Source organism: Panthera uncia (assembly GCF_023721935.1).
Source record: "Panthera uncia isolate 11264 chromosome C1 unlocalized genomic scaffold, Puncia_PCG_1.0 HiC_scaffold_3, whole genome shotgun sequence".
In the NCBI taxonomy this organism is placed as follows: Eukaryota; Metazoa; Chordata; class Mammalia; order Carnivora; family Felidae; genus Panthera; species Panthera uncia.
The window spans coordinates 75,856,432-75,878,740 of record NW_026057584.1 but is presented as its reverse complement, the minus strand read 5'-3'; the positions used below and the strand labels follow the sequence as shown (position 1 = coordinate 75,878,740).

The 22,309-nt window shown below is 33.5% G+C and overlaps 1 protein-coding gene across 1 annotated transcript in view; it reads left to right on the top strand.

The window, feature by feature from the left end:
- GALNT13 (polypeptide N-acetylgalactosaminyltransferase 13) overlaps window positions 1-22,309 on the top strand; it is a 528,170-nt gene that overhangs the window by 325,478 nt on the left and 180,383 nt on the right. The window contains exon 8 of the mRNA XM_049615630.1: window positions 5,925-6,042. Within this exon, the coding sequence (XP_049471587.1) occupies window positions 5,925-6,042 (118 nt within the window). The remainder of the gene's footprint in view (window positions 1-5,924; window positions 6,043-22,309) is intronic.

Genomic DNA, 22,309 nt, shown 5'->3' with positions numbered 1-22,309 from the left:
TTGCCAAGTGAGATTAATAGAATCCTAATATGTTAAAGGGAAAAATTAGTGAGAAGAAATGATGTTTCAATAACTTTGAAAGAAATTGCTTTGAACAGCAGTGCTAAAATTCACAGGACAACATTGTACATAATTTTGGAGCTGAAATCAGGAAAAGTGTATTTCTAATTATCTATGCCAAATTCTATGATGTATATTGATAAACTGAGTGATTACTAATTGGTAAAGAGCAAGAGAGATATGTAGGGAGAAGGAGAGAGGAAAGGAAAGGAACATTATTTCCTTAACTGGACCACTACCTAACTTGGGACTCTCAAACAAGTCATTTAAACACATTGCAACTAAATTTGGTTGACCAAATCTGTAGGGATTTTAAAGCTCTAAAATACTACAATTCTATTAAAAATGAATTAGACTTGGAAAATAATTCTTAAAGAGCTGATTATAATCTTGCCAAACACAGATGTTTTCTCTTCCTTATTAAAATTAATATTTATGTAGTTCTTGTTTTGTACTGGTACTATTCTAAGAGTGTAACATGCATTGTTACATACATCCTCATTTTATAGATGATTAATTGGAGCCCAGAGTTTAAGTAGTTTACCGAAGATCACACTGTGGGGTTGAGTTTTGAGCTTAATCAGTCTAGATACATAATCCAAGCTCCTAAAAACTAAACTCAGTCCCCTCTTGAGTCTCCCGTGGTTTACCTGCCTCTCACACACATAGTTATCCTAGTGTGGAATACCGGATATATCATCTTATTGGTGGAAATGCAGGCATCACAGTTTAATATTACTGAATGATCAAATGTATTGTCATAATTTCTTTAAATTTACCAACTTCTGGTGAAATACTTCTGTATTTTTCCATGTCAAATGCTTACTTTTTGGAGTCCTTTCCTATATTCTACATTGTTGCAAAACTTTGCATCTTTAATTCTAAAATACTACCAAACTCAAATCCCAAAACTTTTACTAGATGTTACAATCCTGGAATTTGCAAAGGTATCTTTGTTACTCATCAGTTTAGCTGATGTGAAGAATGAATATTTTTTTTTAATTTCAAAGATAAAATTGCACATGATTTTAACTTACAAATAGATTGTATTATGGTCATGGGGATACATGCTTATTTGTTTATTTCACTTATTTAACAAATATCTATTAATAGTCCAATAATATTAAACCAATATATTAGCTATATGTATAGAGTTGATAAAATGTATACAGAAGTAAATATAATACTCAAAAAGAAGTGACACAATGCCTTGAGAAAGACAGGGCTATCGAAGGAGGCAGAAGTGGGAGATTATATCCAGACTGGAGAAGGAGGGCTGTACTGAGGGCAGGCTGCATGAAATAATAGCCTTCAGCATAAGAATAGAGCACATTTAAACATACAAGAGGAGTTTAAAAAGGAAAATCCTTTTTAAGTGGCAAATGGATGTGGACACACGAACCAGGGTGGGAAAGTATGAAGCATTTATTATTAACAGCTTAACACTTGGAATACAGGGAAATAGTTAAAAGGAATGGAGATATCCTTTGGACGGCACCACATCACTGATGCCAGAATAGGAGCTGGGATTTATTTCTTAAAATAGGTATTTAAATATCTGGTTGACACTTTGAGAGGCATTTTGATTTAAGAAATTAATCTGGCTATGGTTTGTAGAATAAATTTTGGAAGCAACAGACTCTAGAAGCAAGAAGATAACAAAAGAGACATGAGAGGACTAAACTTGGACAGTGACCATGATAGCAGAGAACAGAGATAAGAGTCAAAAATACTTCAGGGGTGGGGGGTGGAAAGAAGTATTTGGGAAATGATTAAATGAGGCACAGAAAAGAAAGTTGCTAAAAGGGGTCTTATCACTCGGTATTGAAATTCTGGAAGGAAATAGAAGACAATGAAGGAGAAGCAGATATGGAACGGGTAGCATATTCTCAGTGCTATTTTATATACCCTGAGCAGAGTCAAAGGGGTTTTTTTAGAAAACATCTAGAAAGGAATTAGAAAACCACAATGCAGAAAGAAGAAACGAGAAAAGGAAACACAGATTAGGACTCTGCCTCACAAAGATGACAATAAGAGGCATAAAACAAATGAACTTATGCAGGTAAGGAATATAGGAAGAGGAAAGTTCCATTGAGAGACTCTTAGGGAGACTACATGTTGGGACAAAAGAAGACAATTATTAAGTGCACACATCTACAAAACATTATTATGATTGTATATTTCACTCATGTCATAGATATGCAACTAAGAACTGGAGACAGCCAGCAAGGAAAAGGAAGAGGAAGGGAAATCAATAAGATTCATAAAATAAATAGGAAAAACCTCTCTGGAAGAATGCTGTTGGAGTCAGAGATGAAAAGCATTTCATTCAGGGAGGTTGCTGAATTATGTCCAAATGCTTCCGAAGGAAGACATTTTAAGGAAAGCCTATTCAAGTTCAGAATCAGCAGGACCCTTTTAGAAAGAGGTTACTGTAGAGGTGGGAACAGAATCCAGATTCTAGTTAGAAGGTCAAGAGGAATTGAGGGAGTATGTAGAAAGCATCCTTTCAATAAGGTTACCAGTAAAGGGAATAGATAATATATGTTCCCTCATTTCAGTGAGTAGCAGGATGGAGTGAAGGGCTATTTTGGTTTAGTATAGAACTTGATTGAACAGTATTGTAAGCTCAAGGGGACGATCTAGAAATCAAAGTCATAGAACATAAATGTAATAGTCAATGAACAAGTGGCTGAAAGTGTAGTCAGAAAAGAGCCAGCTGAGGGCAAAAGAGTAAACGTTAGCTCACAATGAGGAAAGGAGATACTCTTTCCTCTGAGGCAGGAGGAAGGAAAAGCCATGAGGAGATATATACACATACTGAGATAGAGATTGGGGGAGTATAGATTTCATGACTGAAGAATTGTTTTATTTATGCATTGCCTTAATCATCAGTGTTTTGAGGAGAGTCTGAGACTTAGATAAGAGTCAGTTAAAAAAATGAGACAAGTGAACAGATTAACACAGATGACAGGATTGTTAGGTGTTGTAGACTAAGTTGGACTTGTGGTATAACTAGTTGACCTCATCTTATTACTCTTTCAGTGAGTCTCTGGTTCCTAGATGCAGAAGTGAATAATACAAGGATAGATTTATCCAGACACTAATATTTACAAAAAGAGAATTGGGTCAGATAAGAGAAGGATAGAGAATTTAGGAGGCTAAGCTATTTTTTCACTGACATGGCAAAATCCTGGAGAGAGATTGAGAGGAGGAGAAGGGAACAATTCCTGAAGCGGGTCATTACGTGAGGCGATGGAGTAGCAGAGGAACCCTAAGCAGCATTATAGGATAAAAAGTGACTGTCACACGCTTGAAATAGGGGGGTTAAAAATAGAAAGCTGTGTTTAGCAAGGCAGATTTCAGAGTTCAACATCTTGGGTCTGAAGTAGACTCAAATGATTTTGAAATCCAAAATGAGGGTGTGTATGGGACGTCGTAAGTGAAGGACACTCAAGACCTTTGAACGATTATCGATAACAGCAATGATGATGACAAAGATATACCACTTAACCTTACCAATGATTTGTTATGTGCTGGGAACTGTGTTAAGTGCTTTACTCCTACTAACTCAAATCATCTTCACCTACGGACTGTGTAGGTAATATTCACAGCCATTGGGCCGATTATTTTTTCCACCCAAAATGGATTGAATTGATTAATAAGGTTAGATGATATATAGATTTTTAATTTTGTAGACACCCTAAACATTTAAAGTCCACACAGGCATATGTAAATAGTTCATTAGGGACAATACAGAGCGATCAACTTAGAACAGAACATGTTTCATAACACCATAGATATTATATAAGGCACAGTCTCTAGATTACTTGAGAGAGCTGACATTGCAAATACAAAAAAAAAATCTTTCTAGGAGCATCTGTCTTCAGAAAATACAGGATTTTTTTTTTAGTAATTGTGATTTTATGTTTTTATTTTTGTTACTTTTTAAGCATAAGTGAAATTTGAGTCATTCTTATGGTTAAATATAGAAATTATTTTAGTCATTTATTGTACATTTCTCATATATTTATAGGAACTATGACCAACTGTAAGATGAAATTCAATGCATGTATTTAAGCTAAATGCATTAGTACTTTATTAGTAAATAGATAAGTGGGTAGGCATTCTGAACTGATCATTAAAAATGCATCACTTAACATTCTTAAGCACTTGGTTGCATTATGATAAGATAATTGCAACGAGTTTTGTTCCTTTTTTCGTTAAATAGACTATGTAGCACTATTACACCTTATATAGTAATTGCCATAGAGTTCCAAAACCCCAATCAGGTGAGGGTCATGGCTACTCCATAATTACCATCTGTTTAGCTCTGTTAGTGTTTCTCATTATATCTCAGAAGGTCAGTGATTCTGTTCATGATAGGAACACAGCAAGACCAGAAGTAATAAAATAGTTCTGAGACTAAGGATGCTGTGCTAGTCCAGCTGATGGACAGTTAATTGCTTGAGTATAAAACAGTGAGAGCACTGGGAGAAATAGAGAATTTTGCAATATGGTAGATATCCAAGTACAGTATTATTTGGTGGTTTTTCAATGAACTATACTGTTCAATTAGAGGACACGAGCATATCCTGTGACAGAAGAGGATATAATCTCCAGAAAAGGAAAACACTTGTTTTTTTTGTTTTGTTTTGTTTTATTTTGTTTAGTTTTGTTTTCTTTTGTTTTTTAACAATCTCCATCTACTCGAATGTCCAAACCCCCTAGACCAGTGTTTCTCCTTTTTGCCAGCACATTAGAATCAGCACCGGACTTTACACACTATCAAAGGTCTGGCCCCACCCCAGGCCAGTTAAATCTGAATCTGTGGAGTGTGAGTGATACCCAAGCATGGAAACATGTTTTTTAAAAGTGCTTCCAGTGCCTCTAATGTACTATGAAGGTTTAAAACTACTTTTCTACAATTAACATTAAAAAATAATCATCATCAGCGTAGATAGGTCCATTTGTGAAAAACTAGAATTTTCTTTTTTAGTTTTCTTTTTAGTTTGGTTATATAGGAAGACTTGTGTAGTATTAGCCATTGACTTTAATTCATCTTTTAAAATTAATTAATTAATCCTTTAAAAACTGAACATCTGACTCCTTAGTTTCAGTAGAGAAATTTCAAATGTGAGAATCAAAAGGCATTTATTCCTAGGAAAAAGTTTTAAAATCTGTGCCAAATATTCTTCTAAGCCTCTAAATAACAAATGTGATTTATGTTTATCTAGGGTCATCTGATTAACTCTATCATTTTAATTGGGTAAAAAGAAGAATAAACAATTAGATGTAAAGCTCTTGCATTAAAAAATATGTAACTACCATTAGATACTTAATTGCCTATAAACATTTTATAACATTTGATATTTTTCATATGAAATAGGCTATAGATCTTTTCATAGAGAAACCATTTCCACAGGTTTCTAGTATTCATATTAAAATGATTTATAATTAGGCAACAAAAGATCACAACTTGTAGTTTTATGACCAGTTAATCTCTTTAAGGGTAGGGCTAAGAGCCCTAACTTCTTTTCACTATGCTTTTCAGAAGGAATTTACATACCCGCCTCTTAAGTGGCCAGTGTTCCTTCCATTATTTGATCACCTATAAGAAAAACATAGACTAACCTAAATTTAGTTTTACAGAAAATGTGAACTAAAATGCTACTTAATAATTTTAAAACCTCTTACACTTTGGTTTTATGTTTCCAGTTTGAGATTTTTGAGTACTAGTTTTTTTGTTTTTGTTTTTGTTTTTTTTTAATTTAAAATGTCTCAGAACTATTTGCTACAGTCTCATTAAACTCCACACATTGTTTTCAAAAGATATTCTTTTCTTTTTGTTTTTTTTCAACTAGGACCCCTACTATGGCTGGTGGCCTATTTTCTATTGACAGAAACTACTTTGAAGAGATAGGAACTTACGATGCAGGAATGGATATCTGGGGTGGAGAGAATCTTGAAATGTCTTTTAGGGTAATTGCATTTTACTTTATTTTTTTTTTTTTACTCTGAACACACTATGCTGTAGCATGCACATATAGACCCAGTAATTTACTGTCAAATCTTTTTTTTTGTGAAGTGATGCAAATTACTGATCAGTTGGTCATTTTAATACTTATTTTGAAGCTCTGCTAGTCTTTTTGCATGCAGTATTTATTGTTAAATGGGAAATTGCAGCTACTTTTAAAGTTTTCGAAAATAATTCTTTTATTCATAGTATAAAGACTTCAGGGCTTTCAGGTTTTGAATAAAGAAGGGCTTTATTTTTTAAATAAAGCATTACCCTATAAAATCAGATTGTGTTTTTGAACTGAAGCTTGGAAGTGTTTATGTTACCTGAATTTACAAATGGTACCTGTGGCTATTCTCAAATACCTTTAAGAATAACCTGTGGTCAAAGGAACTCTGGATAATTCTGCAAGTAGCATGTTGGATTTCACATTTATAGACATTATTATTTGATGAATCAGTTTGAATAATGCAAAATTACTTATTAAATGACTTCCAAATAGATGAAAATTAAGAGCTAATCCTTTGTATGTATGATATTGGGAAGTGTATGAATAATTTTAAATTTCATTATACTCAGAAATTTAAAACGGGCACATAAATGTGCCTTCATGCTAACAAATGATAAATGCTGGGATACTGTGATTTCTTCAAACCACATATATTATTATTTTTAAATGAAATAAGTAACACTGTTTTTTTCCTTTAATAGAATTTAACATGAAATATTCAAAACATTGTATTGATTTTGCTAAAATTGTGTAATGAAATTATTAGTATTTAGATATATTTATCTATGAAGTTCAAGAGTTATGACTTAATTTCTCATTTAGAAAGTAAAGTTTGTTTTTCACTAATAAAATAGAACTATATTTGATGTTCTGTAAGAAAGGTCAATATCTGAGAATAAGAATTACTTTGAATTTATATAATATGGAATTTAGTGAATCTCAGATAATCTGGATCATTTTAGGAGCACAGAAATGGCCTTGTTATATATTTTTTGCCTATAAACCTTTCTTATAGCCAAATGTCTGAGAATACCATTAGTTAATGGATTGTTCTTATTTCCATATTTGCTTATATACTTATAGTCAGATTAGAATTTGCTCTACAAGATTTCATACCATACTCAGGAATATATTCTTGACGTCAGGCACATGATACACAACCTTTAGGGACATTTGGGGACCCAAGCTTTTCACCTGGTGTAGTTCTCAAAGTGGAGTAAATAAGAGATGGTAGTTAATAAAAGAAGAACAAAATAAAGAAAAGGAAGGAAGGAAGGAAGGAAGAAAGGAAAGAAGGAAAGGAAGGGAAGGAAGGAAGGAAAAAGGGAGCGTGGGTATGTAAAAACTGAAAAAAAGTTTTGTTCTTACCCTGAGATGTAGTGATGAGAGTATTTATTCATTCATTAACCAACGTTCCTTAGATGTTGTGCTGGGATCACATAAGGAAAAAAAATCAGCATACCAATATTGCTATTATCTGTCATCCTACTGCCAACCTTTTCCCCTAAGATTCTTATTCACATCTTTTCTCCTCACTCATTAAGCTTGATTCTCTGCCAAGGAACTCCCCTTACTTTCATCACATAGTTCACCTACTGGATGGATACTCTTCATCTAACTAATTGAAAGATGCATTAGGGAGGAACTTGGTGGAGTATTATGAGAAACCAGGAGAACATGATCAGGAAATACAACAGAAATATAAAAGTTCCAAAAAGAGGGATTTGAGAATATGGTAGGCAAAGCAGATACTAGGAGGACAGAGTGAATGCAACTGGTGGCCTTAAGAATGATTAGATTCCTAGAAAATGACACAGGAAGTTGGTTGTGATTGGTTGGTTGAGATTACTAAGAAATAGAGTACAGTAACTCCCCCATATCTGTGGTTTTGCTCTCCATGGTTTCAGTTACCTGTGGTCAACTATAGTAAAGAAACAGATGATCTTAATGTATATGTAGCTTAATGATATGTCACAATGCCTATATCATTCACGTCACTTCATCTCATCACATAGGCATTTACCATCTCACATCATCCCAAGAAGAAGGATGAATACAATACAGTATTACCAGAGAGAGAGAGGGAGAGACCACATTCACGTAACTTTTATTAAAGTATATTGTTATAATTGTTCTATATCATTATTAGTGATTAGAGTTAATCCCTTACTATGCCTAATTTTTAAATTAAACTTTATCATAGGCATGTATGTATAGAAGGAAAACATAGTATATATACATATATGGTTCAGTGGCATCCTTGGTTTCAGGAATCCACTGGGGGTCTTAGAACATATCCCCCATGGATATGGGAGGACTCTGGTAATAAGTGACTGTTTTTTGAATATTTTAAAACACATCACTGTCTTTAGTTTCCATATCCTTTCAATAGAAACAAAACATATATTTTGCTTTCTATTAGACTCTTCATTCATGTTTTACTTTTCTTTCTATGACATGAATGTAAATGCACACTTAAGAATTAGTACTCTAGCTGAGGAAGATACTGGGTAAGAGAAAATACTAGACAGTATATAAGCAAAAGAATGAGACTCTCTCTTTAGATTAATTTTATGAAAAGGTGTGTGACTTAATGAAATGATAATGTGTTGAGCACTTAAACTCAGATGGCCTGAAGCTAATATCCAGGTCAATCATTATGCAACTGACATATATTAAACATGTTGTATGTTCATTTTTCAGATACTGAGGCTACAAACGTGAATAAGGCATGATGCTTTTACTTTCACAGAATCATTTCTTTGAGAGATACATAAGTATTATTGACAATAAAATGTGGATCATTTCTTTTATAAATGTATGTTTGAGGTTTTCTGGTCTCTGAACTGTTAGTATAGGCAAATCATTTAACCTTCATTGTGAAAAGGTGATTATAATAATAGTGAAGCTCGTGTTGTTTTGTAGCTCTAGTCTATGTAGGTAGGGCAAGGAAAAAACATAGAAATATTAAGCACTTGCAAAATATTAGGATTTTGGCTGGCCTTAAGGATTCCAAGCCAACCCAAAGGAATATATTTGTGTGGATTTACTTATAACAATATAGCTTGATATTTGATGCCCAGAGTATTAAAAGTACTGAGAAATATTGAAAATTTGATGAAAACTCTAGATTTCCCAAGAAAGATACATCCATTCCCTCACACAAAATAGGGCTAAATACAGTTTTAAAGGGTTAACGAATTCCTTGAAGTGTCAAGATAAACATCTTTGGCATAAAAAAAATAAAAACAGTGACTTCTAATACTTACAAACCTGGTAAGTAGAGTCGTTGAGAATTGAACTCCACCATTATGAGACCAGTGGCTATGCTACTAGCATAGTACTACCTTCCCATTAAGATGTATGTCTTCCTAATCTGACAGTCCTAACAGCTGATAGTATTAGGAGAAGCTAACAGGTAAATGTGATCTTCCTCCACAGTTCTGAAGTGGTTGTGTCATCTAGTAATCTTATCTTCCTCCTACAGGCTTTAGCCTCTTATGGTAGATGACATCCAAATATGGATGGGCAAATATGTACAGGTAGCTCCTAATTCTTCTAAAAATTTAGTCTCATATACTGCCCTCCACTCCATTATGTAACAGTCATTGAAATATCATAAATTCTGAGAATATTGTCTAAACATACATGTTAATTTATTCAACCTATATTTATTGAGTTCCTATTCATTAGTTATACAGGATACAGTTGTAAACAAAACAGAGAAAACTGTATGTCCTTATGGCACTTAATTTTAGTGGAGACAAATAATACACAAAAGAAATGAAATATATTAATGTATTAGTGATAAGTGTTAAAGAGAAAAAATAAGGAAAGGAAGAGGAATATGAAATGGTAAACATTAGAGATGGGTAGGGGTTGAAATTTTAGATAGGAAGAACTCAGAAATGAATATACTTAAAAATAACTGGTGGCAAAATGGACCCAGTATGGTATGAATTTACCACCAAAAGAATCATCTGTCTTTAAATGATATCCCTGATGTCAACATAAGTACCACCCAAGAAGCATTATCACCAAAAGTCCTTGCCTTTTATGAGCAATAGCACAGGATCAGTATTTCCAAGAGTGCACAGTATTTTGTTCATTTTAAAATCAGCTAATCTACCATTGTGGAACCAATTGGGGTTATGGAAAAAGAGAGTAAGAAGGTGACCAGAGGAGCATCCCACTTCCATGAAAGGTAGACTAGGGTTACAAGAATCATCTGGGAGTCAGACAGCCTGAATTCAAGAGCTGGCTGGAGCACTTAACAGTTGTATAAATTTGGACAAGGTAGCTTGTCCTCTAAGCTTTAGCTTGTTTATAGCTGGGCAAAGGAAGATTGTGGCACTTTCCTGATCTGTGTTTGGGGAAGATTAAATGAGATTGTATATACAGTGCTAAGTACCCTACTTACCCCACATAAAGTGTGTCATCAGTGGCAGCTGTCATGACCAAGTCATGACACTCCTGAGCATCACTTCGTAACAACCTTGACCTTAATTATCTGGCCTTGAATACAAATAATCAAATGAGAGAGTATACGTGAAAATCCCTTTAAAACAAGAATATGCAATACTTACATAAAGTGCTGTTGCTCTAAGCGGTAGTCGAGGTGTGCTTCTAAAACTCCTCTGGCCAGAAAAGCGATCACATTTAGAAAAGAAAAAAACAAAACAAAACAAAACTTTTTTTTTGTTTTTGTTTTTGTTTTTTTTACACTGCTATAGCATCCTTTGAGATAACTACAGGCATTAAGAACCTAGACTTTATTTCCCCATGCTCATAAAGCAGTTTAAATAAAAATTTCAGTTGAAAAAATGTTATTTAGACTTGGTATAATATGTAAGATTTAAACACACATCTAAATCAATCAAAAATGGACAAAATGTGTGAAATAAGACTTTCATGACATGGGACAGCGAATCACGCAGGACAATGGTCTCAGAGATGGGAACCAAAAAAGGAGAGCCCTTATGTTTGCCCCAGCTTACTGCCTTGAAAAAGTGCCTAGAAGTCAGCGCCAGAAGGAGGACCTCAGCAGATGCCACTGTACTCCTGAGTTGAGAAGATAAAGCTGAGTTCTGGAGGAGACCTGGGCAGGATAGAATTTGGTGGACAGAATATTGGAAGGAGAGCTGCACAGACAGAACTTAGGACACATTGAGCACTGATAGTGCCTATGTGTGAGAAAACAACTAAGTTTGAGGAAAGAACCGTCAGTAAGATTAGAGGCCTCACTGCCCAGTGCTGACTCAGGACCAGCAATAGTGCCTGTACTCTCCAGCCAGAGTGATTCATGGGGCATGGGGAAAGATAAATATTGGGAAACTGTATAACACACGTCTTTTTTAAATTTTTTACTAAGGGTTAAAATTTTATTTCCAGTATAGTTAACATACACTTTTTCAGGTATACAATTCAGTGATTCAACACTTCCATACGTCACCCAGTGCTCATCACCACAGGTGCCCTCCTTAATCCCCATCACCTATTTCACCCACCTCCCAACCCACCTCCCCTCTGGTAACCATCCGTTAGTTCCCTACAATTGAGTCTGTTTCTCTTCCCTTCTCTCTCTCTCTCTCCCCCCTCCCTCCCTCCGTCTCTCCCTTCCTCTCTCTTTTTTCCTTTGATTATTTATTTCTTAAATTCCACATATGAGTGAAATCATATGGTGTTTGTCTTTCTCCAGCTAATTTACTTTGCTTCGCATAATCCTCTGTGGCTCCATCTCTGTTGTTGCAAATGGCAAGATTTCTTTCTTTTTTTTGCCTGAATAATATTCATATATATACATATATATTATATATATATACATAGAATGTATATATTATATATATATGTATATATATGAAATATTATATATTTCATGAATATATAATGAAATTATGAATATTATAATATTTCATATATATATATATATATATATATATAAAATGTGGTCTTTATCTATTTATCTGCCAATAGACACTTGGGTTGCTTCCATAATTTGACTATTGTAAACAATGCTGCTATAAACATAAGGGTGTGTATCCCTTTGAATTAGTGTTTTTGTATTTTGGGGGTAAATACCCAGTAGTGTGATTGCTGAATTTATTTTTTTGAGGAGCATTTACAGTGGCTGTACCACTTTACATTCCTAGCAACAATGGCACATCCTCCAACAACACTTGTTGTTTCATGTGTTTTTGATTTTAACCATTCTGACAGGTGTGAGGTGACACCTCGTCGTAGTTTCGCTTTACGTTTTCTTGATGATCAGTAATGTTGAGCATCCTGACATGTATGTGTTGGCCATCTGGATGTCTTCTTTAGAGAAAGGTCTGTTCATGTCTTCTGCCCGTTTTTAAGTGGATAATTTGATTTTTGGGTGTTGAATTGTATCAGTTCCTTATATTTTATTTATTTATTTATTTATTTAGCATTTAAATCCAAGTTAGTTAACACGTAGTGTAATAATCATTTCAGGAATAGAATTTAGTGATTCATCACTTACATATAACACCCAGTGCTGATCCCAACAAGTGTCCTCCTTAATGCCCCTGACCCCTTAAGCCCCTCACTCAACCCAACACCCTGCCAGCAATCCTCAGTTGCTTCTCTGTATTTAAGAGCCTCTTATGGTTTCCATTCCTGTTTTTATATTATTTTTGCTTCCTTCCCTTATGTTCATCTGTTTTGTATCTTAAATTCCATATATGAGTGAAATTATATGATATTTGTCTTTCTCTGACTGACTTATTTCACTTAGCATAATACATTCTAGCTCCATTCACATTGTTGCAAATGGCAAGATTTCATTCCTTTTGATCACCGAGTATTATTCCATTGTATATAAATATATATCATATCTTCTTTACCCATTCATCAGTTGATGGACATTTTGGACTCTTTCCATACTTTTGTTATAGTCAATAGTGGCTGCTATGAACATTGGAGTGCATATGCCCCTTTGAATCCATACTCCTGTATCATTTGGATAAATACCTAGTAGTGTAATTGCTGGATCGTAGGGTAGTTCTATTTTTAATTTTTTGAGGAACCTCCATACTGTTTTCCAAAGTGGCAACACCAGTTTGTATTCCTACCATCAGCTCAAAAGTGTTCCCCTTTCTCCACATCCTCGCCAACATTGGTTGTTGCCTGCGTTGTTAATTTTAGCCATTCTGATAGTGTAAGGTGATATCTCATTGTGGTTTTGATTTGTATTTCCCTGATGATGAGTGATGTTGAGCATGTTTTCATGTGTCTGTTAGCCATTTGGATGTCTTCTTTGGAAAAGTTTCTGTTCGTGTCTTTTCCCCATTTCTTCATCGGATTATTTGTTTTTTGGTACAATACACTTCTAAATAGCCTGTGGATCAAAAAAGGAGTCAAAAATGAAATTAATCATTTTTTAACTGAATGAAAATGAAAACACAGCATACTAAAGCAATACTTAGAGGGAATTCATAGCATTAAACATCTATATTAGAAACAAGAAAATAAGATCTAAAATTAATGAGTTCAGATTCCACATTCATAAAATAGGGGGGAAAATGAGAGTAAACCCAAAATATCTAAGAAAAAAGGAAATAATAAAGATTGAAGCCAAAATTACGAAATATAAAAGAGGAAAAGTTTAGATGAAAGCAATGAAATAAAAAGCTGTTTCCTTGAGAAGATCAATAAAACTGATAAATTTCTAGCCAAATTTAATAGGAAAAATAGAGAGAAGACACAAAATACCAATATTAAGAATGAGCAAGCTAACTTCATTATGGATTCTACAAATATTTAAAGTGTTATAAAGTAATATTATTAACAATATTATGACAACAAACTTGACAGCTCCGATAAAATAGACTACTTCCACAAAAGACTCAAACTATCAATGCTTACAAGAAAACATAAATGAAGCAAATACCCCTGTATCAAGGAAAGAAATGAAATTTGTGGTGTAAAAAAAATTTTACAAAAGAAACTCTATGTCAGATGACCTCACTGGTAGATTCTACCAAGCATTTTGGGCAGAAATACAAACAGTTCTACTCAAACTTCCAGAAAACTGAAGAGGATATAATACCTCCTAACTCAAACTTCTAACTAACTCCTAACTAACTCCTAACTATTACTAACTGCAAACTCAAATCGCAAAAGTTGACAGACATTACAAGAATAAAAACAAATGAGTAAAAAAAGGGGAGTATTGTCAATATATATTGCTGGAACAACTGGATATCCACGTGGACAAAAATTTCTTAAATCCATACCTCACACTATTTAAAAATTAATTCAAAATATAAAACCTAAAATTATTAAAGGAAGTGTAAGAGAAAAACTTTTCTACCTTTGAGTAGACAACCCGTAGAAGTACAAATTGATACATTGGACTTCATCAAGGTGAAAACTTTTGCTGTTTAAAGCCACCATCAAGACATTGAAAGGACAAGGCACTCGATAGGAAGAAATTGTCAACAAATAATATACCTGATAATAGACTTGTATCAGAAAAAAAAAAGACACTTAAAACTCAATATTAAAAAAAAAAAAAAACCAATTAGAAAATGGCTCAAAGCTTTGAACAGACACTTCACTAAGGCAGGCATAAAGATGACAGGTAAGCACATGAGAAAATCCTTAATGTTATTAGACAAATGGAATTAAAGTCATAATGAAATAACACTATGCATCTATTAGAATTGCAAAAGTTAAAAAGGACCATGTTGGTGAGAATTTGGAAGGACTATACACGCAATGGAGCTGGGAGTGTAAAATTATACAATAACTGGGAAACAGTTTTACTTTTTTTTTTCTTTTTAAATGTTTTACTTTTATTTTTATTTTTGAGAGAGAGAGAGTCAAAGCATTAGCAGGTGAGGGGCAGAGAGAGAGAGAGAGGGAGACACAGGATCCGAAGCAGGCTCCAGGCTCTGAGCTGTCAGCACAGGGCCCGATGCGGGGCTTGAACTCACAAACAACCACGAGAATATGACCTGAGCTGAACCATGAGATTATGACCTGAGCCGAAATCAGACATTCAACAGACTGAGCCACCCAGGCACCCTGTTTTTACTTTTTCTTAAGCGACTCTTAGCTATTGCTCAAAGGAAAGGAAAACATAAGTTCATACAAAGAGATGTGTACTAATATTCATAGCAGTTTTATTTACAATAGCCAAAAGCCAAAAACAATCCAAATGTCCATCAAAAGGTGAATGGATAAACTATGGATTATCCATACATGGAGTACTACTGAGAAAAATAAAGGAACTATTGATACACCCTACAAAATTTTGAATTTTGAAATAACACTGAATCAAACAAGCTAGACCAAATAGATTCCATACTGTATGAGACAATTCATATAAAATTTTAGTAAATTCAAGCTAATCCGCAAGTGACAAAAAGCAGGTAAGTTGTCCAGGAATAGGCTATTGGGATGGGAGAGGAGAAGTGGAAGGAGGGGGCACATGAAAACTTCGGTGGGTAATGGATATATTCATTTATCATTATTGTTGTGATGGTTTTGCATACGTAGTTTAAATATATACAGTTCAATATATGTTAATTATACTCAATAAAGCTGTAAAAATATGAACACACACACACACACACTCTGCAGACATCCTCCAAGGAGAAAGAAATGAAGGGAAAATGTAATAGATGGTATCTAGTCAACTGTAGACTTCTCTACTTTAGTCTAGATTCTCACTACATGTTAGCCCAGTTACTTTTAAATACCATGTTTATCAGAGTCTAATAATTTCAGGGCAAATTGTGTGGATTAAATGAGATTTATTGAGCTTTTCAATAAGCTCTACCATACTATGGAAATATGAATTTTATTATTATCATTACCCTTAAAATATCAGCTATTTTGTCAATAACCAACATTTTAATCAGCAGGATGGAATTTTCTTTAAATGCCCCAATTTTCTTTTTCTTCCAAATCACAATGAAAACAGCAGTATATTTATCTGAAGGATATAACCAAGTGGAATGTCTTATGATGTGAAATCCATTTATTTCCAAATTGCACAAGCAATGAAGTGGAAAAGAAATGGAGCTGACATAATAAATAATGGAAAAATGAAAGGCAAAGTTTCTTACTGAACAGAAAAGTATGGTAAATGAGCCAAAGAAGTTTGTAGACTTTTGGGGGATTATAGTATCCAGGTTCTTGAAAGTATTTAAAGAAAGTAAAGAACTTCCTAGAAAGGTCCACACAATTCAAATATTGACAAGTAAAAATTTCAGTTATGATAATTTGTTAGAAATCACTTTAGACAAAAAATCTAATTATTTTTTAGAACTCTGCCTTTTTTTAAATTTATTTCATGCAAATTTGAGCAGAATGGATTGTCAGTGTGTAAAACTTGACTGTGTTCGTTTATTTGGCCATAGAAACTGGATTATCATGGAAATATTTCAGTTAAGTGAACTTAATCTCATCAGATTCATGTGTTGTCCACAATTTTGGTGGACGTGATTTTGTGGAACCCTTTCCTTTAAATATAATAAAGCACTTTCTTCATGTTAATATAGAGATTTCTTAACCTCTTTTTCCCCTAGCTTCATCGAGGTATAATTGACAAATAAAAATTGTATATATTTGAAGTTTCCAACACGATTTGACAATATATTTTGTCAAATGATTACCACTATCAAACTAATGAACACATCCATCACCTAAGAAAGTCACTTGTGTGTGTGTGTGTGTGTGTGTGTGTGTGTGTGAGAGAGAGAGAGAGAGAGACAAGAACAAGTTAAGATCCACTCTCACCAAATTTCAAGTATGTAATATAACATTATTAAGTATAGTCACCATACTGTACGTTAGATCACAGAACTTATTCATCTCATAGGTGAAAATGTGTACCCTTATAACCTCTTTTCTAAAAAAAAAAAGCTAAGAGATCATAAATGAGATCATGTTCATATGTAGACTCATTAAAGACTATAAACCAATATTAATGATTATTTGGTCCATCAGACTTCCCTCTGGTTACCTATTTGGTGCAAGATAAACCTTAAACTTAAACCTAAAAATGTTTAGCTTCTGTGCTTATAATTAGCTCTTCTGGCATCTGGGCAACCACTCTACCCTAAACCATTGTTTAAACATATCTCTTTATTCAAGCACTTTATTCTTTATTTAATTAAAACCACAGAATAAAATATCTCCAGGTAAGATGTAGCTGAGACATTGTTTCTAAAGACTGTATTACATCTATTATATATGTTTAAGCATTTGGGTCAGTAGGAGCCATATGGTATTCAATTAAGCCGTCTATAGAGGACTCAATTTTTCCAAAATAAATGTTCTAGAATTTTATTTTGAATGTTAATTACAACAAATACCTGATTTCATATGGTTCCTTAGAAAAAACAGGTGAATAACAGGAAATTATATATTAATTAAACTTTAGAAGAATGTTAGCAAACATTAACAGAACTTGTTTGGCTTTTAAAGATTGTAATAGTCTAAGGCTTGGTTATTTTGATGTGGTAGCTATACCTCTTCATTTAAACTATTCTGGCGCACAAAACCAGATATGAGAATAAACTTATATTGGATGGTCATTGACATGATTCTTCACCTTCCAAACATACTACATGGAGACATATTTTTAGAAATATAAGGCATTGTAGGAGACTTAGGGATGCCAGAACTTGTTATTAATCCCTGACTGTTTTTAATAGTCACTTAATTATCTCTTAAAGTGTTTTTTTGAAAAATAATTTTTTGTGTTGTCTGTACCATTCACAGTCTAAAGCCTTCTCGAACTAACATTTACTGCTTCTTTTTCATAACTTCTCACAGTCTTATCACGTGAGTGTTTCTTTGGAAAATGTAAACGTGTACTATATTTACCAACCTGGAAATACACTCATCTAATGTCTTTCCCATTCTGTCTACACTCTATTTGCTATTCTATCCATTTATCTATCTATCTATCTATCTATTTATCTATCTATGAAGTCTAGGTGAATGTGAATAATGAATAAGACTAATGAAAATACTCTTCAGAATAAATATTTTTGAAAACCCGGAATGTGCATCTTTAGTAGTAGTTATTATAAAGGAAGGATATAATGTGATAAAAAATGTATGTATTTCAGAAGTTTATAGCATAAATGTCTGTATTGCAAATGAGTGCTGAGTGATGCTCACCAGACATCCTGAAGGAATTGGGGCTCAGATAATTAAGAGAAGTGGGAAATTATGAAACTCTGGAACATGGATAGGAATTAAATGCATAGAAAGAGGAAGAAATTGAATTAAAATGATATAAAATAATACATTTTTGTTTCCATAAATGTATAAAGCAGAGATGAATTACATTTTTATAATTTTATTTGGAAATACACATTGGAAATATATTTTTTTAAAGATCACTCTAAGTTTTGTTCAATCTTCTTGGATTAAACTGTTTAATGGAAATAAAGGTACACCAAGAAGAAGCTATTGATTTCCAAACTGTGATAACAGCATCTTTGGCAATATTGTTCTTTAACAAATACAGGAATATTTCAAACATTCTAGGCAGAATTTCCCTGTATATATCAATAAGCCAGGTATACCTGGCTTTTTCAGTGAGTTTTAGTGCATTGAGAAACTTAACAATCAGTATTAGAGACAAATATGTGAAATGTTGGGAAACACACCCCAATTCTGTGACTGTTTTTTGACGCTTCTCTGCTAACATGTACAGATACCTTATGCACACCCACATGAACTATAAAAATCTTTATGATCCTTCTGATCCTAAATATGAAAGACCTCAGTTTAACTGTTTGAATTTATGGCAGTAAAAAGAGCTATATGAAGAATGTTAATTTGCTCAGAAGTATTGCACAGAAAAGTTTGACATGTTTCATTATGGCTAAGCTTACTAACACCTCCCATCAAGTGTACTTAATCATTAAAAAATGGTCCTGAGAAGTAAGGCAATTATCCTACTGATTTACATTTGAAGGGCATCTAAAATATTCTGATAATGAAATGTTTAACTTTCTTTTTGTATCTAAATGTGTGCTGCTGTGAATTAGATTTAAACTATTTATTTTACAAATTAAGGTTCTATTTTTTCTTCATGGAAAGGGCAAGTTAAAGTAAATAACTTCTAAACAGATTTCTAGTATTGACATTCAAAGAATCATTGACATATACTGTGTTTGATTAAAAGAAATAAACCTGACATTAAATTCAAATGAAGTGTGCGAACTTAGTTCAGAAAATATACTCATGGTAATTTAGATCTTATGCTAGAGGATGATGATAGACAATAAATCCGTAAAGAAAATTAATCCCTTAGTTTCAGGTAATGACAAGTGCACTGAAGAAAATAATACGAGAGGTGGAGACCTGCACTATGTTAGAGTAGTCAGGGAAGACTTCTAGGGAGGCATTTTAGCTAAGACCGAACTGACAGCAAGAATCCAGCTGCACAAGGATTTATTCTGAGGGAAAATATTCAAGGTAGAGCAGAATGCAAGATGGAGTAAATACAAAAGGTCTTAGACAACTATGAAATGATGAGCTGAATTCTCTCATTCCAAATAAGATCACAAATATCCTAAGGCTTTTGGAGAAGGAAAGTTTTCTTGTTCAAGGATTAAGAAATAATCAGTCTCTCAGAACAATATTTGATTGATTGATTTATTAAGCCAATAGTTAATATGTACCTGCTATGTACTAAGCACTGTACTAGCTACTAGAGATGTAGAAATGAACAAAAATGGTGTTTATTTTTTGATGAGGCTTTACATTTACATAGCACTTTGTAGAATTCTTTTACACATATATGATCATAATACGTCTCAGCATGGGTTAAATATATGAGGAGTTTTCTCCCCCATAGATTTAGTTTTATCTTTAATGCCCTTTGTAATGTTTGTATTATACTTCAGGTTACCTCTCTGTAGCAGCCAGGTATCAACCTACCCTCATTTTACCCATCAATAAATATAGTTATAAACTTAGACCTGCATTACACAGTGTGGTTGTTCTATATAAGAGATGTGGTTCTTGATCTCTCTTAGAGAGTCCAGTATGGTCTAGGTATTGTCTGCAAGTTCAGATATAAAGTGCATCAAGTTCAAAAGAAAGACAGATTTCTGTGATGGAGGATAGTCAGGGAAGAATCTATAAATTAAAAATCCAAGGGTCTTGTCTTGTAGACAAGGAGAGAGGAGAGGAACAGGGGCTAGAAACTGGCAAGCTCTCAGATCTGTATTCCTGTGGCCCTGCTTTGTGCTTGGAGCCATACCTAAGTTTAGGCTAGAATATCTGGTCTCCCCACCTTTTATTTTCCCTCTTGAAAATTACATGAATAACATATAACTAAATCATGAAATATGTATTTTGCGGAACTACGATTCAAGTGACAATTAATGAAGTATCCATTAAAAACTCATGAAATTGAGCCTATTATTTTTATAAGCCCATATTTGCTCCCTTAAAAAATTTTAGGACAGAGTTCCAAAACTGTTGTTTTTATATAAGTGCATTCAGTTGAGAAACCTAGTGCACCTTGCTAGCCAAACTTAATGCATTCAGAATTGAATTCATGCACTTTTTATTAAAGAGCTAAATTTAAATCTCTATGGTAACTACTGCAATAAATGTGCAACATCTTAAGCTATGATTATACTGTCACACTTAGTGATGTCTATCTTAAGTACATGACTACCAATCGTTTTACTGTTGTTCTAGTCAACCAGAAATGTAGTTAAAAAAGGAAACCAATTATGAGATTTATTTAAATAAGGCTGACTGATTTCAGCAATAACAGATTTTAGATACTAGGAATGATTCTTTTGAAGGTGTGAAATAATGTTGAGGGAAGACTTTGATCCAACTGTTCAGAAATTGAGTATTAAGTACCAATAAAAGTGAGTTTTAAGTATCATTTGAAAGGTAGTCTGATACTTTATGTTGTATCTTTGTGTTTTTAAACTTTATTAAACTTTTTTATTATACTTTTATATTTTATTAAGCTTTTTAATTTTATTTTATTTGGTAGTTGTAGATTTTTAATATATTTTTTAAATGACCCTTAAAAATAAATCCAAATTAACAGTTTTACTACATCTGAAAAAATTCAAACTTGATGAATTGAAAAATTTTAAAATCCTTTACAATCAAAGTAGCCACTGGTTTACACTGCAAATAGGGTAAAATTGAAATAAAAATTTTGGTGTAGAGGGGCACTAGGATGGCTTAGTCTGTTAAGCATCCGACTTCAGCCCAGGTCATGATCTCATGGCTCGTGGGTTCCACCTGTGGGTTAGAGCCCACACTGGGCTCTCAGCTGTCAGCACAGAACCCGCTTCAGATACTCTGTCTCCCTCTTTCTCCCCCTCCCCCAGTTGTGCTCTCTCTCTCCCTCTCTCAAAAATAAACATTAAAAAAAATTGATGTAGAATTATTAGCACTTCTCATCATTATGTGTCTGAATGCTAAAATATGTTTCTGCACGAACTACTCCATTATCCAAAATTTGACTACATTTTTCTATTTATTTCATTACTTCATAGTCCAGCAATATGCAATTCCAATTTTGTATTTTTTTCTCTATTTAATTGGTCAACCATGTTCTTTATGTTTATATTTAAATTCTGTATTTTAATTGGCCAATCAACTTTATATTCTGTATTTTTAACTGGTCAAACAAAGCTATTGGGATTTGAACAATTATCAGACCTTTTAGAATTCTTGAGTTAATATAAGAATCCATAAATAAATTATTCAAGAGCAAAGTGAAATTCTATAATGATGTATTTGGATAGTGATTAAGACTGATGTAAGACTCACACTTCTTGATCATGCTCCAGATCATTTTCTGGCCCTTTAGAGAAGACCCCAGGAGCTACACGCTTTCTTTCCTCATTTTGAGAACAGAATAGAAACTCTTGACTCTTTAAGGTCATGAAAAGTTAAACATGTACCTGAAGAAGTTGGAAATGTGTTGCAAGTGTGGAGGCAAAGTATAGGGAAGGTGACAGATTTGAGAGTTAGCTTTACAGAATTTATAATTAAATGAGCGTGTGAGGATCAATGAGTTTGCCAAGAAAGAAAATAGGGAGAGCAGAAGAGCAAGACATGTCCTTAGGTAGCACCTACATTTAGAGGTGGGAGAATAAAAGAGAAAGTGAATGCTAAGTCAAAGCTGTCAGAGAAGAACAAATATATATCAAAAAAAACTTAGAAAGTTATGGTGATTGTCA